General features: G+C 44.6%; 2 protein-coding genes across 3 annotated transcripts in view; both read right to left on the bottom strand.

Annotated features, from left to right (window-relative positions):
- Window positions 1-474: 474 nt before the first annotated feature.
- Window positions 475-17049, bottom strand: part of LOC147631414 (protein root UVB sensitive 1, chloroplastic-like) — a 35736-nt gene continuing 19161 nt past the window's right edge. For both annotated transcript variants that reach the window (XM_086809808.1, XM_086809809.1), the window contains one exon: window positions 475-831. In XM_086809808.1, the coding sequence (XP_086665934.1) occupies window positions 562-831 (270 nt within the window). In that variant the 3' untranslated portion in view covers window positions 475-561. The remainder of the gene's footprint in view (window positions 832-17049) is intronic.
- Window positions 10615-16353, bottom strand: LOC147631415 (uncharacterized). Its single transcript, XM_086809811.1, has one exon. The coding sequence runs from the start codon at window positions 15780-15782 to the stop codon at window positions 14547-14549; it is 1236 nt and encodes a 411-aa protein (XP_086665937.1). The 5' UTR covers window positions 15783-16353; the 3' UTR covers window positions 10615-14546.

Genomic DNA, 17049 nt, shown 5'->3' with positions numbered 1-17049 from the left:
GTTGGGAATGTCAAATCCGAGCCATATGATACAAAGTGGGACCATCATCATCATACAACCTATGGAGCTAACCCCCCGGTAGGGGAGAGAGAGAGAGAGAGAGAGAGAGAGAGAGTTTTATTAAAGTACTGCTACCACACACATACATACCGTATTCCTTTCCATAGGCTTGATAGAAATGGATCCATAAAGAGTATCTATAAGCTATTTTCACGATATTTTGTCAACTCACATTCTGGCACCCCCACAAACAAAACTTTCTTGTGCTACAGCATATGGTTCAGAACTGAATTTAGACTGCTGACAGAGATGAGTAAGTTGAAGCTGGTTGGCTTTGGAAGACACTCAAAATTAGCAAAAATCCTTGCAATGTTCTCCACAGAGGTATACTGTATCAAGTTCACTTGAATCACAAAGGCTATCACGAGGGCATGGCAAATGGCCGAGAAAAATGAGTTAAGTAAATTTAGTATGAAAAAATGGCAAGAATGGATAATCATCTACAAAAAAGTTTACATAATTTATAGCATGCTGTCGTGGTCCATGTGATAAAAACACCTTTTAAGGCAAAGCTTCGATTAGCCGATAAGGTTGAGGCCGCGAAACCAATCCATCGGATGTCACCCAGCCAGCAGAGGCCAGCTCTTGTTGTAAAGGGCCAAATTTATCTAACATAAGTTTGTAAGAGGTTTCAACCGGACTGCAGGCACCAGAATCCATATCCCCCTTAACTAAGGATCTCCAAGGTCCATTCTGCAGCTGATAAAGGTAGCAAACTTGCAGCATCATTTTGAGAAGATCATGAGATGAAGCTCCCGCTTTCAGTAGTACCTAAACAAGCATTAAAGCACGACAGTTGGCATATACACATCAAAACACCTTGACTCAAACCAGAGATTACCATCAGTTGAAGATTTTGATTCAAAACTCATGACGTGTGAGGTAAGGGTGCAATTATGATAACCTAACCCCCCTCCCCCCACCCCCCCCCCCCCCCCCCTCTCCTCCTCTAAAACACACCAAAAAAAGACCCCTCCCTGTAGGATCTTTTGTTTACGATCTTAGTGCTCTTGGTAAAAATATGAGGATGGCCCAAACCAGAGATTACCATCAGTTGAAGGTTTTGATTCAAAACTCATGACGTGTGAGGTAAGGGTGCAATTATAGCCCCCCCCCCCCCCCCCCCCCCCCCCCCCCCCCCCCCCCTCTAAAACACACCAAAAAAAGACCCCTCCCTGTAGGATCTTTTGTTTACGACCTTAGTGCTCTTGGCAAAAATCTGAGGATGAAGTCATAGGAAAATCAATACAATCAAGGACAAGCTATCCAATGGAGAGCTAGCCAAGCGGTATAGTTTGTGCATTGGCATTGGCAAGCCGTCGGCGTGTCCAAGGCAAAAGGCCAAAGGAAGACACAATCCTTGAGTTACAGCCGTAGGGCCTCACCATGCTGCACACCACCAGCAATGGGGCCTCACTGCCCTCACCAAACTTTAAAGTTTTATATATGTACCCTGATGAGAGCTTTGCTCAATCCTCAGAGGTGAAGCATCAGCACGTGTTGACAAATACCAGCAAAGCAAAACTTGGCTCAAAACATGACCGGCCAAGTTGTTGCATGTGCGGAAGCCTTGCTGTACTGATCCACAGCCCTAAGCCTGATTAAGAACAAGATGCTGATTTAAACATGATTAAGATAGAGGAGAGAGAAGAAGAGAGAGAGAGTTGGCGTCGGGTTTTCTCGTATTTCATATGGTACAAAAAGGTGACTTTATGTCTGTACATGGTTGAGCCCTGGTCAGCCCTATAGGGATGACCTCTAGCCCCTACATATGCTTCTATTGATGACTTCAATGATGAATGACTGAATGACTGCTGAATGACTGAATAAATTATGACTTGATGCTTATGTATGTGTTGGAGATGCTGGTCGGCCAGCATATGCTACTGTCGGCCAGGTCTTGGACATGCAACTGCTGGATTTTCTGTAATAAATGCTGCACTTACATAACTGCTCGCCCACACTGACTTGCCTTCAACCTGGTGCTGCCCCACCTGCTACCTAGATGGACTAATGGCTGCCGACTGGACATCAATGCCCTCCACGTTGCTTGGTGATGATGATGATGGTGCTTATGCTGATGCCAATGAGATGATACTGATGATGATGATTCTGATGATGTCCTACATGTCTTAATTGCTATATTAATCAAGGATTAATGTTGTTCATGCTGGAGATTAGCCATGGCACGGGCGTGCACATGACATCCCTCCTGCTAAACTTGATGACGGGGTGGACACTCTATCATCCTTCCTCCCTAGACTACTGACTCTGACTTGACTTCGACCTGCTACTTTGGCTTTGACTTTGATATTTTTTGTCTGAACACCTTCCAATTCCAAGTCTTGCTGAAGAACTCAGCATCCGTTCCACTACTGTCCCCATGCCTATTATCCCTTACCCTTAACATAGCGGTGGGTCACCTGCAAAAACTGATCATGCCTATTGTTAGGCCTTTGAAACTGTTAATGATGTACTGGTTTTGCGTACATACCCTAAGGGAATGCTTCCTCTAGCTTCGCTTGTTGCAGACCACTCCATCTGCTACCCTACTGCATTCTTCTGTTGGGTCTGTGCACCTTCCTTGGGACTATGCTTAGTGGCTAAGCCTGAATGCTATGATACCAATGTTGCATGCACGGACGCCTTTGCTATACTGATCCACAACCCTAAGCCTAATTAAGAACAAGATATTGATTTAAACATGATTAAGACAGAGGAGAGAGAAGAAGAGAGAGATAGTTGGCGTCAGATTTTCTTGTATTTCATATGGTACAAAAAGGTGACTATGTTTGTACATGGTTGAGCCCTTGGTCAGCCCCATGGGGGTGACCTCTGGCCCCTACATATGCTTCTACTAATGACTTCAATGATGAATGATTGAATGACTGAATGAATTATGATTTGATGTTTATATGTGTGTTGGAGATGCTGGTCGGCCAGCATATGCTGCTATCATCCAGTCTTGGAGTGGACATTCAACTGCTGGATTTGCTGTTATAAATGCTGCGCTTACATAACTGCTTGCCCACACTGACTGGCCCTCAACCTGATGCTGCCCCGCCTGCTGCCTAGATGTCCTGCTGGCTGCCGACGGGACATCAGTGCCCTCCATGTTGCTTGGTGATGATGATGATGGTGCTTATGCTGATGCTGATGAGATGTTACTGATGATGATGATTCTGATGATGTCCTACATGAAGGCAATGAAGTGTTAGGGTTAGGGTTTACAGAAGCTTCAAGCAGGCGTGGAAACCAACAGAGAGAGAGAACACGACTTTAGTATTATGCTTGATGAAAAAGTGAAGTACAATAGCCACATAATAGTGACCCTAAAGATATGTGTTCACATGTCCGGCCATAAAATGTGCCGGGTGGACCAAAACACCTATAAACTGCATATAAGTGAAACTGAGCTAAACTGGGGGAAAAAACCTCCACTAACTGAAGTAAAAAGTGCCCCAGTAATCTACTGATGATCACTAGCACTCCTCTGGGTGCATACACAGCATAAAACCCAACAAATCCCCCTGGAGTGGTATGTGATCACTGTACATCATCCACCAAAAGGAAACAAATTCAAAGCACTGCGGAATGCTTCAAATTTCGGACGTGGTAATGCCTTGGTGAAGATGTCTGCCACATTCTGATCTGTAGGACAGTAGATCAGACTGATATCTCCTGCCTGGAGTCTCTCCCGAACAAAATGATAGTGAATCTCAATGTGTTTCGTGCGAGCATGAAACACAGGATTCCTGGCCACAGCAATGGCACTCTGACTATCAGTATAGATAGGTGTAGGCTCCTCCATTGAAATATCCATATCAGTCATGAGACGACGCAGCCAAACACACTCAACAGTAGTAGTGTAGGCTGCTCTGTACTCTGCCTCACAAGACGACGTGGCCACTGTGGTCTGTTTCTTGCTTAGCCAAGAAATGCATGAAGAGCCAAGAAAGAAACAATTTCCACTAGTGGAATGTCTGGTATCAAAATCACCAGCCCAATCTGAATCACTGTAAGCGTATAACTGCATGTCACCCCCCTCAGGATAAAGCAATCCAAGAGACAAGGTACCCTGCAAATAACGGAATACACGCTTCACAGCTTGCCAATGTGACAACCGCGGGCTGTGCATGAATCTGCTCAACTGAGAGACTGCATACTGAATATCTGGCCTTGTATTACACAAGTAAATGAGGCACCCAACAGCCTGAGTATATGTAGTGGCATCAAAGGAAACACTGTCATCTTGTAGTGACAGTTTCATCCCAGGCTCCATAGGAGTACTAATAGGCTTGCAATCCTGAAATTTAAACTTCTCCAGAAGTTTAGCAACATAACGTGATTGCAACAACCCAATGCCTCTGTTATCCTGCACAAACTGTATGCCCAAATAGTAATGTACAAGCCCCAAGTCAGACATGTCAAATGTCTGTTGCAGTATCTTTTTAAAAGCTGCAATTTTGTCATCATTTGATCCCATGAGCAAGAGATCATCCACATAAAGACTGATGACCAGCAGATCTGTCTCTTCTTTCTTTACATACAGAGTGGCTTCTGATGGACTGTTCACAAATCCCTGAGTGAGTAGAAAAGCATCTATTTTTGCATACCAAGCTCGTGGAGCTTGTTTCAAACCATACAAGGCCTTTTTCAGCCTGCAAACTTTCCCCTCATGACCATGTTCTGCAAAACCCATGGGCTGAAATACATAAACTTCCTCCTCGAGGTCCCCATGTAGAAATGCAGTCTTTATGTCCAACTGGTGAACAACCCAACCACGATGTGCAGCCAATGCAATGACACACCTAAGTGTCGACATACGGGATGTAGGAGCAAATGTCTCCTCATAATCAATGCCCTTCTTCTGTGCATAGCCCTTTGCAACTAGACGGGCTTTGTACCTGTCAATGGATCCATCTGAATATACTGAAGTGATACAGTCGCAAGCAAGAGACATGAACAGTCTCATAAGTGAGGGAAGCAAAAGGAAGACTAGACTATGGGAAAAGAGGGAGGCAAGCCCACCTATTTATAGGTAAGAAGGGCTGGCCGACTGGACACCTGAAACAGGCCGACTGGACATGGGGCACCTCGGCATGAGGCACCCGACCTGGGAAAAATGCCAGAAAAATATACAAAAATAGGGTGGCCAGCCCACAACCAAGGGCCATGAAAAGAGAGCAAAAAGGGGACTCTAATGATGAGCAGAATCTGGGGATGAATGTGCACAAGCGGAAGCAAATAAACATGAGAGAGAGAAAGTCTGCAAGCAAGAACTAGAGCTTTATTAGCTTGAGGTTACAAAGTACAAGAGCCAGCAAATAGGGCAGTGAATGATGATTGAATAAAGTGAGCAACTCTTATATACTTGTGCATGAAGCAGTCGGCTGTAGGAAACAGTTTGACAGCTCCACGACAGCATAAAGAGAAGATGCAATATTTTAACACCCCCTCTGCATCTTGAAGTGTGCAAAAAAGTCGGAAGAAAACTGATGACAAAGATGCGACCATGGACACCTCAGCATGGCCAGTACTGAGTACACCTCGGAAAATGCACATGTCAGCTTGTTGTCTTCAAAAAACATAATGCCACTATAAAGAGCAAAAGAAAATCTCCTTGGCTCGAAACACAAAGTAGAACTGTGAACACATCACATCCAATAACCTCGAACAAATGAACATGGAACACATCCTATCCATAGTCTCTGCTAACCAATAGTTTTGGAACTCATCCAAACCATGAAGGAAACTTGGTTGATCCTGGAACTCATCCGGACCATCACGTGAACTTGCCTGTCTTTATACTTGGAACTTCTGACACACGGATCCCATGCTCCAGATTTAATATAAGAGAGCTTTTGAAAGCTCCCTCACCCGCCCACAAGCCGTTTCTGGAAGACAGCACGCGGGGGATGCCCTTAGGATCAGAGCAGGACACCAGTCAGGTTCTCTCCAGACTGTAATTGGGAGAGCTGGGGTAATCACTAGACGAGTCTGTGTCAGTGTCATGTGACTTGTCTTTGCCCTTCTTTGAAGACTTGCCCTTGTCCCTGGCTTTGCCTTTGTCCTTGGACTAACAATCCTTTGACAGGTGGCCTTTCTTCCCACACTTGTAACACCGACTCCGAACTTTCTTCTCCACCGTCAAGAGTGCTTGATCAAGTCCAATAGACGATGAAACTTTCAATTTCCCTTGTGAAACTAGGATGGATTCCTCTTCCAAGAGGAGAGTACACAGATCATCAAACTTGAGGGAACGTGTTGTGATCTGAACCTGCAAAGCTCAGGACACCATGTCATAATCTGCAGGAAGCCTGTGTTAGAAGTCATCTCCTGTCTATTTGTATACACCAGGGCCTCTGTTGTGGGTGTGCCCGCCCGTATATCATTTTTCCACACTCCCCGTATTTTTTCCCTATTTTTCCCATTTTTTTCTAGTGGCTGGAGGGCTGCCAGTTGATGCCAGGAGCACTCTGAAGCTGGCCGACTGCATCTGTATCAGTCGTGGGCTGTCTGAGTGCTGGCCGACTTGTTCTGCACAGGCGTGGGGCATCAGATGCTGGCCGACTGCTATTTTCAGCAGTCGTGGACATTTACCTAGTCGTGGGCACTTTTTAGTGCTGGCCGACTGCCCTCATGGGCTTGTATATATTGCCCCCCATCCTCCTCCACTTTCTCATTCAGTATCTTCGGGATCTTGTGTATAGAGAAGAGTTTACACACATCTCTCTGTGTTTCTTGTGCTGATTATTTTCTGCAGTCTACTTGCTCTTGTCTACCCAAGTTTGGATATCATTTCCGCTGCATATTCTGACAGCCTGATGAGGAGGAGAGCAAGCTCACTGAGAAATTAGGAAGCCTGATGAGGAGGAAGAGGTCAGGGCAGTACCCATTGCCACTAATTGGTCATGATTTGCCTTAACCTTCGTCACAAATGACTGCATGGAAGTCCCTGCTGTAAACTCCAAGAAAAAGAGCTGACCCAATAGGTTGACAGACCGCATTGTAGAGTCCCGGGCATATAGATCTGTCAGCTTTCTCCAAACAGAGGCAGCACAATCCAATGTTTGCACGGCAAGGGAGACCTCTGGTGAGATGGCTCGTACAAGTGTAGAGTGATCTTTTGAGTCTTGATTCTCCCCAGCTGAAAGTTCTGCGAGAAAGGCATCCTCCTGGTCCTGAGTCCACTTCCTAGAGTTGGTAGGGCGCTCGCGCTTTCGTTCGTGGCCCTGAACAATCTCCCAGAGTCCCTTGTGTGTGAGCCAGACCTTAGTTTGAACCACTGAGCTTGTCCTCCTTGTTCGTGCAAGGGGAATCCATGTCTGCCTCAAAGAAGCTATGTCTCAAACAACCTCTGTAGCTAAGCAATCCACCCGCTCTCTCAAGCACCTTTCCACAGGATCCAACTAGGGACTAATAGCCCCCTCTGAAGATGCAGGCTGGACACAGCAGCAAAAGAAACCCAAAAAACACACCACCGGGAACCTCCTACCGGAAGAGGGAGGGAATCTTGGAGGGCGAAGAGCTGATGTGCCACTTGTCTGATGCACTTACTGAATCTGCAGCTAGACCTCCTCCACTTGCCTCTGTAGAAGAAAACGCAGCCTGGGGACTGGCCGACAGCAGTTGGAGGGTTGTAGAGCAAAAAACGCAGCTAAGAAAGGAGAAACGCAGCCACTGTTTGAAGGATCTACAACCTGGAGAATCTAGGGAAGCAGAAAACGTAGACAAACAGATTGTGCAGTAGCCAGAGCCTAGGCGAATGATACCATGAAAGAATGTGCACAAGCGGAAGCAAATAAACATGAGAGAGAGAAAGATTGCAAGCAAGAACTAGAGCTTTATTAGCTTGAGGTTACAGAGTACAAGAGCCAGCAAATAGGGCAGTGAATGATGATTGAATAAAGGGAGCAACTCTTATATACTTGTGCATGAAGCAGTCGGCTGTAGGAAACAGGCCGACAACTCCACGACAGCATAAAGAGAAGATGCAATATTTTAACAACAATCTTGTCTACATCATATCATTTTGTATTATTATCTGTGATTTGATGATGAGTGCGAGGGTCACCGATTTAGGTGCCGCACGAGTTTTATTGATGCAATCCATGTTCACTCGAGCCTCTAAACCATGCCTTTGTGCCTCTGAGCCATGCTCAGTCAGTCAACCTCTGAGTCTGTTTGTGGTATTCCATGTCCATAAGAATCTCTGAGCCATGCCTGATCAATCTTTGAGCCATGTTTGGACCTCTGAGTTTACCTTGCAGATTATGTCGACACTAGCGACGAACACAATGTTGTTGTCGCAGCATTTTGTGTTAATTGATTTCTTCTACACAACTAAGAACAGTTGTTTCTTCAAACGAAAGGACTGTTATAGGTATATATTTTATTATATTTTGATGCACAACAATCGTAGAAAAATATGCTTGATTAACTGTGTGCAAAAACCAGCTTAATAAATGGAATGTGCGAATGTACACAAGGTTATTATATGTGCGAATGTGCACAAGGTTATTATATGTGCGAGTGTACACAAGGTTATTTTATGAGTTATTTTTGTTGGCCACGTACCAAAAAATTATACAAATTATTTAAGCACACTTATGCATGGCGTTGCTATATTATTAGCATATATATTAGAAGAGCTTTAGTTATTTACACTTAGTGTGTAAACAAGCTCTAGTGCTTGATATTGTAAAAGTTGAAAAGCAAGCCCAATTTTGGACGCACAACTCTGAATAGCTCCTTGGGGTATTTATTGAATACACTTCTCAAAATACTCATGTCGTGGGAGTGGAGCTACACGCATGAGGGGACATTGCACTCAATAGTGTGTTGATGGTGATATATATACCTAGATGAATCCATGAACATGCCCAAATTCACCTTTTAGGAACGTGCATGTTATATACTCATGGTAGTAAACCCACAAGACTATATAACTATCAACTCCATTATGCATAGTATGGACTAGATACTACGACATCCCCACTAACGACATCAGTGCCCAATAGTGGGTGTAGAACTCTGTATCAAGATATGCTCTCTCTCTCTCTCTCTCTCTCTCTCTCTCTCTCTCTCTCTCTCTCTCTCTCTCTCACACACACACACACACACACGAGCATATATTCACACAAAGCCCTTCGTACTGAGTTTCTGTCAAACCTTTGAAGATGCAGGGTAGACTCAGCCATAATGAAGCCTAGCACTAAGGGAAGTAGCAAATAGAAAGAATTAGTGCAGTAAATAAGTAGTTGATAGGGCAAATGCACCGCTAAAGATAGAAAGAATTAGCACAATATCAACTGGCCGCAACTCGGACGAAAACTTCCCAATGTGAAATCTGCATGTCCGCTAATACGGCTGAATTATATACCTAGATGAATCCAAGAACATGCCCAAGTTCACCTTTTAGGAACATGCATGTTATATACTCATGGTAGTCAACCCACAAGACTATATAACTATCAACTCCATTATGCATAGTATGGACTAGATACTACAACATCCCCACTAACGTCATCAGTGCCCAATAGTGGGTGTAGAACATTGTATCAAGATATGCTCACACACACACACACACACACATAACAGCATATATTCACACAAAGCCCTTTGTACTGAGTTTCTGTCAAACCTCCGGAGATGCAGGGTAGACTCAGCCATAATGAAGCCTAGCACTAACGAAAGTAGCAAATAGAAAGAATCAGTACAGCAAATAAGTCGTTTGATAGGGCAAATGCACCGCTAAAGATAGAAAGAATTAGCACAATATCAATTGGCCGCAACTCGGACGAAAACTTCACAATGTGAAATCTGCATGTCCACTACTACGGCTGAATTAAATACCTAGCTGAATCCAGGAACATGCCCAAATTCACCTTCTAGGAACGTGCATGTTATATACTCATGGTAGTCAATCCACAAGACTATATAACTATCAACTCCATTATGCATTTTATGGACTAGATACTACGACATCCCCACTAATCATGAGTGCCCAATAGTGGGGGTAGAACTCTGTATCAAGATATGCTCACACACGCACTCCACACACACACACACACACACATAAGAGCATATATTCACACGAAGCCCTTCGTCTGAGTTTCTATCAAACCTCTGGAGATGCAGGGCAGACTCAACCATAATGAAGCCTAGCACTAAGGGAAGTAGCAGATAGAAAGAATTAGTACAGCAAATCAGTAGTTGACAGGGCAAATGCATCGCTAAAGATAGAAAGAATTAGCACAATATCAACTGGCTGCAACTCGGACGAAAACTTCACAATGTGAAATCTGCATGTCTGTTAATACAGCTGAATTATATACCTAGATGAATCCAGGAACATTAGCAAATTCACCTTTTAGGAACGTGCATGTTATATACTCATGGTAATCAACCCACAAGGCTATATAACTGTCAACTTCACTATGCATAGTATGGACTAGATACTATGACATCCCCACTAACGTCATCAATGCCCAATAGTGGGTGTAGAACTTTGTATCAAGATATGCTCTCACACACGCACTCCACACACACTTTTTTTTTTTTGTAAATCCTTGATTTATTTACAAGTGGGAAACCTCTAAGCGAGGAAAACCCAGAAAAAGAAGAGTAACTATAGGCTTCACTACCTAGAAGCAATCAAAGTAAATCCTATAAGCATCAAGAGTGATGTCCCCAGCATCATAAGCAAAATGAAGTGCGTGACCAAGCGAGAACTTGAAGTAATGGAAGGGATCAATGTCATTGGCTTGGAACATGAGGTTGTTCCGAACATGCCATATGGTCCAAAAGGCCCAGAATCGGACCCAGCTGAAAAATACAGCAAACTGAGACTGTGATGCTTGTAACACCCCAAAAAGCCAAAACCGTCTGTGAAAAATGTCCGAAGGGAAACGAAGGCGAAGAGCAGTCGAGACCCGGCGAATGAACGATCTGGAGCATACGCAACCCCATAGTAAATGTGGGACAGTCTCCTCAGTAGCTTTACATCGGACACAACGTGAAGGCGCAATATGACGTGCATGTAACAAGCTACCAACAGGAAGAGCACCAACCAAACAGCGCCACAAGAACATGCGTTCTTTGAGAGGCAGATGACTTTTCCAAATGCGAAACAATGTACGTTTCCACCACATTGAAGATTTGGAGAGAGACCATAGCTGATTACCATGTCTGACTATCCATGCATCCGATTGCAAGAGGGCATAAACTGTCCCAGCTGAAATACATTTCATAGCAGTGGTTCCAAGATTCCAATCAGATAGACGGGAATCCACATTCAAGCGAGGTAAAGGAGAAATATCAGCAATCATCTGCTGAATTTCTGTCCAAAGATGAGAATAATGGGATCCCAATTGAAAACGATCCGCCGCAACAGAGAAGGAAAGAACCTGACCAGTGTCATCCACCACCTGATGTATCTGACATATTCCTTTTTGAGATAGAAAATATGCCTAACGAGGTGAACGGTCAACCAAAGTGGAAGAAAATACACGACTCCAATGCAAACTCTCTAGCCGCAGGGAATTGCCCATCAAAGATCGGGAACCATGCCATATCATATGTGAAGTAACTTCCTTCCAATCAATAATGAGAGAAGAAGTGAAAGGACATCCCGGAATGTGTCCTTCAAGTTTTCCACATATAAGATCCCAGTATGTGGGTTGCCAATGACCATAGAATGGCGTGACAATATGCCGACACAAATGGGACACCATGAGAGTCCAGGGTTGCTGCTGGTCCAACAAAACCGGCAAAAGCATAGCTTTCCTAGCCAAAACATGACGTCTCAAATCCAAAATATTCAGCCCTCCAAGGCGCTTAGGAGAGCATAACTTGTCCATGGATAACAATCTGAGGCCCTTTCCACGAGATGAAGTGCGCCAGAAATGCGCCAATATACTTGACATAAGGGACTTCAAGCGGGATTGAGACCAATATAGCAAAGGTAGATAAAACTGCACATAAGCTACAAGAATGCATTGCACAATTCTAAGACGCACATGAAGCGGCCAAGTGGACAACTTCCAATAATGTAACTTGGAGTGCAAGCGCTCGGCTACCCAATCCAATTTCCGTGTAGCCGATACAGTCCAACCCATCGGATAACCCAAATGACGAACTATAATGTTCGGAGGAACAAGTTCGCCTGGCCAAAGCAGCTTATGCCAATCATACTCAGTCAGAGCCAATAGTTTGGATTTACGAAAATTCACTTTGAGGCCTGCTGCCAATCCAAACAAATGAAGAGTGTGCATAATTTTTTCCACATCATCTTGGTGATTGCGAGGCATAAAGAGAGAATCATCTGCATAAGCTTGCCCAATAAAATGTTTCCCAGAGGGTAATTTCAGGCCCTGCAATCTTCCAGACGAAGTCAAAGACTCCAAATACATAAGCAGGGGATGAGTAGCAATCGCATAAAGCAAAGCACTGAGAGGACAACCTTGCCTTACTGAACGTCCCAAATGCCAAGGATCTGTGAGAAAACCATCCAACAAACCGGCAGAGGTACTGTCAGCATACAAGAAATAAACCACAGAGTATAGCTTAGGCCCAAATCCCAGCCGAAGCATGGTATCTGCAATGTAATCCCAAAGAACAGTGTCAAATGCCTTTTCAATGTCAACCTGCATGACCAATACATCTTGTCGAGTGTATTTCGCATACTCCATGCCAATGATGACATTTGCTAGATTATCAGTAATTTGCCTTCGTGGAATGAAGCCATACTGAGATGGATGCAAACCATCATGCAAAAACCCTTTAAGTCTATAGACAAGCATTTTAGCCAGCAATTTATAAACCACAGGCATGAGCGTAATCGGCCTCCATTGCGAGAACTCTTCACAAAGTGCTTGCTTTGGAATCAACTTGAGCAAGCCTTCTTTCCAAGATGAAGGCAAAACCTGTTGCTCCCATGCCCTGTTTATCATTAACAATAGTGGCTGGTCCAGGTAGTGCCAAAACGACAAAAAAATTTCTACAGTAAGGCCATCCCAACCGGGAGATTTCCAACGGCCCAAATCACACAAACTGGCATACAATTCTGTCTCCGTGAAGGCGGCTTCCAAAAGCTGAGCCTGGTGGGCCGATAAAATCGGAGCAACTTGAGATAAAAACAAGCGACGAGCCTCTCGACCTTGCTGCGTGAGAGAAGAGGCCTCAAAAATCTTGCCATAATGAGATTCCATGGCCCGTGCAAGCCCCACACGAGAGGTAGTCCAATCACCAGTCGGGAGTTTAATCCTCTTAATAGTTTGAGACTGCCTAGAAAGATGTAGATGACGAAAGAATTGTTTAGAAGTGCATCCTTTATCCGCTATAGCCTTTTGGCGAGCTCTAGTCTGCCACTTTGCCAATTTTCTCTCATCATTACGATGCAACAAAGCACGAGCAGAAAGCAACTCTGTCATCTGGATTTCAGTAAGAGATGAAGTGTTAGCCAGATGCATCAAACTTTGACAAGTGCCTTTGGCCTGTTGAACTTGCTCTCTGAAATGCGATAAATAGTGTCTGCCATAATCCTGGATCACACATTGAACCCGCATAACAAAACGAAACCATGCTGTGTCCATATCAACATGCATTTGAGAGATCAATGGCGAAATAATATCCACAATCAGATTGCGAAAAACCTCATGCTTAAGATAAGCATTATTGACATGCAGAAGTCTCTTTCTAGTTAATGAATCATTGGCAGAACATGAACCGAATTGTATTTTCAAGCATATCGGAGCATGATCCGAGAGACACAAGGAGTAATCAATCCACATATCACATACAAAATCATCATACTGCTGCATCTGAAAGAGATACCATCGGTCCAGACGAGCACGATACATTGATCGAGCGTTATGCTGAAATGTGAATCCTGGATCATTGGCTTGTAACAGAGGCCACAAATCCAAGGCATTACATGTGTGCTAAAAGAGATCCCAAGCTTGTCGTTCCACATGAAGCATGTGAGAATGTCCAGTAGTATTATCCACATGATTTGGAGCATTATTAAAATCGCCACAAAGAAATGCATTAGAACGCCAACAATAAGAGGAGATGGCATGCCACAAACGAGCCCTGTCAGTAGAGGCTGTGTATGCATACACACCACCAAACTCAAAAACTTCCCCATTGATAATACATTGAATGACCATCCATCTGCCAGCTAGATCATTGAATACCAACATGGGAAATAATTCATGGCGAACAAGCATCAGCACTCCAGAGTATCCAGCGGATCCTGCATAAGCTATCCAATATCCCGCAAAATAGAAAGTTTGTCCGGCAAAATTATGCTGATTATGCTCTTGAAGAACAACAATATCTGCTTTGCAAGTATGTACATAGTGCCAGGTTAGCCTCCATTTATCCTGATTGCATAATCCGCGCACATTATATGAAATGCAATGTATAGAACTATGCATCTTAAATGGTATATACAGTGGGCGAGAAAACCAACAGAAAGCTTAAGAACTCGTGCCCATGGGCACATCCGCATCTGTCGCGGAAACATCAGCTGCCAAATCAAAACTCGAATGTGGAGGAAACAAGTGATGGCCATCCGACGTTGAAGCGGTGCCCCCTGTAACTACTTCCTTATAAGATCGAACAACTTTATCCCAGGCCTGAGCCAAGGAAGAGTTATCATTACAAGGTAGTTTTTGCTGAGCAACATTCTTCAAGGGGGGCACATAATTGCGAGAAGATGGTAGAGTACGTGCTTTGACAGTTTTCTTGGGTACTATCCACGCCTGAGTAGCAGGAAGCTTCTCTTTGCCCTTGTCTTTGATGTTCAGGGAAGCAGGAACACTTGGCATTTGAGACTGCTTCCCTTTACCTTTATTTAGTCCAGTTGTTGATGTGGATGCGGAAGCACCTTTAGATTGTGCCTCAGGGGAAGATTTCGCTGGAGGAGGAGTCTGAGGGGTAGGGACAGCCGAAGGAGGGGGTTGTAGATTTGGTTCAGAACATTCAGATTGCATATGACCAAATTTGCCACAGCGAAAACAGGAATTGGCAAATTTCCCCCATTTAAGCTTGAATGGTCGCTTTCCGACCACTGCGTCCCCAGAATCAACGGTAATGCCCGTAGGAGCAGGAAGATCAGTGTCCCATAGAATACAAAAACGATTTGTATTGGCATCCAACTTCGGGGGGCAAATCACTTTGCCCAATTGAGCAGCCAACAAAGGAAGAAAATGACGCCAAGTACGAGGAAAATCCACCACCTCAACCCAAACCGGGCACTTATGTCGAATAAGGCTCTGATAATCTTTAGTAAGAGCCCAGGGAAGAACATGAGTCATTTGCGTATTGAAGAAGAGGGGAGACATTTCCAACAAAGCATCTCTAGCTTCCATGTCTGCTAACAAGACCTCATAGAATCCTCTTGCTCCAAAATAAACACCCCGGACTGCTTGACGCTTAAGCAAGAAATCAACCCATTGTCCCACATCCTGTGCACTAGGCATCTTGCCCGGGAAAAAGAGAATCACTGCATTCAATGCATACTGCGCAACCGGATCCATGAGCTCCTGCACCGGAATACGCACTTCTGTGACTGGAGCAGGTCCTTCCCAAGCACATCTTGCTTCTTCGAAATCCTCATGCAGGCATTCCTTAATCAAAGACATGGCATCCAAATTCGAGGTGTTCATTGCTTTCCGACGCCTATAAATGGCCAGCTCAGGTGATTCCATCATGCACACCTTAAATTTTCTATAATCCCCAGAACTGCTCTAAGCCCTACTGCTGCTGCAGACAAGAATTTGTTGCGGTACCACTGGCCGAATCTGCTGCAAGCCCCAAATGAAGTAGAAACCCTAATGCTGCTGCAGACGAGGAAGTACTGCTGCTGTAGAACGCTGCTGTAGAACAGGAGTCGGGCTGGCTGACACACACACACACACACACAAAAACACGCGCACACACACAGTACGCACGCACGCGCGCGCAGACACACACAGAGATGTACAACGCAGCACACACAGGGGCGAGTGAACACACTCAGCGGCACAGAGAAGACTCACGCTGTCGCTGGACAGATTCTTTCATGTGGTCGCCGGCTTTATCAGACAGGTAAGTGGCGAGCAGAGTCGAGCAGAGACGCAGGCGAGGACAGTCGCAGGTTCGCAGGCGAACAGAGTCGCAGGCTCACAAGCGAGTAGAGTCGCAGGCGAACAGGGTCGCAGGCGAGCAGGCGAGCAGGGTCGCAGGCGAGCGCACCACACACACAAGCTTCTACACACACCACTCCACACACACACACACACACACATAAGAGCATATATTCACACAAAGCCCTTCATACTGAGTTTGTGTCAAACCTCCGGAGATGCAGGGCAGACTCAGCCATAATGAAGCCTAGCACTAAGGGAAGTAGCAAATAGAAAGAATTAGTACAGCAAATAAGTCGTTGATAGGACAAATGCACCGCTAAAGATAGAAAGAATTAGCACAATATCAACTGGCCACAACTCGGACGAAAACTTCACAATGTGAAATCTGCATGTCCGCTAATTTAGCTGAATTATATGTCTAGATGAATCCAAGAACATGCCCAAATTCACCTTTTATAGGAACGTGCATGTTATATACTCATGGTAGTCAACCCACAAGACTATAGAACTATCAACTCCATTATGCATAGTATGGACTAGATACTATGACATCCCCACTAACGTCATCAGTGCCCAATAGTGGGTGTAGAACTCTGTATCAAGATATGCTCTCACACATGCACTCCACACACACACACACACATGAGAGCATAGATTCACACAAAGCCCTTCGTACTGAGTTTCTGTCAAACCTCCGAAGATGCAGGGCAGACTCAGCCATAATGAAGCCTAGCACTAAGGGAAGTAGCAAATAGAAAGAATTAGTGCAGCAAATAAGTAGTTGATAGGGCAAATGCACCGCTAAAGATAGAAAGAATTAGCACAATATCAATTGGCCGCAACTCAGACG

The sequence above is a fragment of the Cibotium barometz genome, chromosome 15 (assembly GCF_041138505.1).
Source record: "Cibotium barometz isolate CiBa-2024 chromosome 15, ASM4113850v1, whole genome shotgun sequence".
Taxonomy (NCBI): domain Eukaryota; kingdom Viridiplantae; phylum Streptophyta; class Polypodiopsida; order Cyatheales; family Cibotiaceae; genus Cibotium; species Cibotium barometz.
This window is presented reverse-complemented; position numbering and strand designations above follow the sequence as displayed.